Raw genomic sequence first — 1,553 nt, forward strand, 5'->3', positions numbered from 1 at the left:
TGTAAAGTTGTTATAATGGAACCTCATGATGTTATAAAGGAGTTGTACAGTAACAGGTTTTTGGCAGGAGAATGAATTTATTTCATTTTTCATCAGCTTTTCTTTGGGCCTCATTTTCTTGCAGAAACACTTTCTTTCTCGCCAAAGTCTGTATGACTTTATTAAATTTGCTGAAGACACAGTCACTGTCAGCTTATGTTGAATGACTCAGCCCAAAATACCCCTGGTAGATAATTACAGAAATTTTAGGTGCTGACAGAAAACTTCTTTTCATTTGAATCTAACATTTATGTTATTTTTAAGAAAGCTCATCAGCATCTCTATGTATTAAGAAAACGTTCTTTTAATGTTTGTGCTCAGCAACTATTGTAACAGTGTTCGCATCTTTTTGAGGAAACTGAATTCATTGTTTTTTAACTCCCAGAAACAGTGTCGTCATCAGTGTGTCCACCAGATGGCGCTGACCAGATTATTTCTCCACTGTGGAACATCTGACTTACTATTCTTCATCAAAAAAGGTTTGTTATTTCTAAAGCTGCAACAATTAGCTGATAAATTGATTAACAGAAAATTAATCAGCAACTATTTCAATAATCAATTGATAGTTTCAGGTCAAAATGACAAATGGCTTCACAAACATCAGTATCTTTGTGTTTTCCACTGTTAGTTTAGATTAAACAAAATGTTTCTTAAGATCTGCCGCATTTTTCATATTTTCTAGACAAAATATTAATAAATGAATCAAGAAAATAATGTGTAGATTAATTAATAAGGAAAATAACTGTCATATCTTTATTTATTTTTTTAAGAGTATCAGTCCATTTAACGTGTTTGATACTTTAACTCAAACATAAGTTGGGAGCAGTTCAACCAAACTTCTCAGATTGTTTCATTTTAAGGATTTAAGAAACCTGGAGTGAAACTTTCCAATATTTCACAATGAAAAAAGAGACAAAAGTCGGATTGTGTGTTTTTCTGTCCTCAACTCACGTTGTGACCCTCAGACCTTAAAGTGCTGATCTACAGATCTAAGTGGTTTGTCTCTGAGTATTTTTGGACTTAAACAAGCAGCAGAGTTTCGTGTCCTTGAATGAAAGAGAAAAGTCATTTATTTTTCTTGGCAAACTCTTTTCTGCCTCCTCCTTCTCTGGCGAAGTGTCGGGCTCTGTGGATCTTGGCCAGCTGGCTCTCGATGGTCTTCATTATGTCCATGTGGTCTGGGATGTGAACGTAGCGGATGTTCCTGCCGGTGATGAACAGGTCCTGTAGCCGGGTGAGCTGACCCCGCTGGTCCGTGTACAGCACCTCCTCCATCCGTATGTTCATGAAGGCGTCCACGTTGATAACACGTCCCCGTGCCGTGCTCTCATTCCTCAGGTCCACCGTGGTCACCTGCCCCTGCAGACCCTGCAGCAGGACTACCATGCTGTTCTCTGCGATCGTACGCTCACGAAGAGAGTGGAAACCTTCAATTGGCCCTGGGCCTGACGACCGGGACTCAGCTCCCTCTGACTCCATGGATGAAGATTAAGATGACCTCAGGGACACCCGCA

At 39.5% G+C, this 1,553-nt stretch overlaps 1 protein-coding gene across 1 annotated transcript; it reads right to left on the bottom strand.

The window, feature by feature from the left end:
• Positions 1-57: 57 nt before the first annotated feature.
• lsm10 (LSM10, U7 small nuclear RNA associated) lies at positions 58-1,547 on the bottom strand. The gene has a single exon (XM_023401028.2). It carries the CDS (start codon positions 1,516-1,518, stop codon positions 1,105-1,107), a length of 414 nt encoding a protein of 137 aa, XP_023256796.1. The 5' UTR covers positions 1,519-1,547; the 3' UTR covers positions 58-1,104.
• Between the last annotated feature and the right edge of the window lie 6 nt (positions 1,548-1,553).

This window comes from Seriola lalandi, unplaced genomic scaffold, assembly GCF_002814215.2.
Source record: "Seriola lalandi dorsalis isolate HSWRI2012SDOR001 ecotype SW California unplaced genomic scaffold, Sedor1 jcf7180002053364, whole genome shotgun sequence".
Classification (NCBI taxonomy): Eukaryota; Metazoa; Chordata; class Actinopteri; order Carangiformes; family Carangidae; genus Seriola; species Seriola lalandi.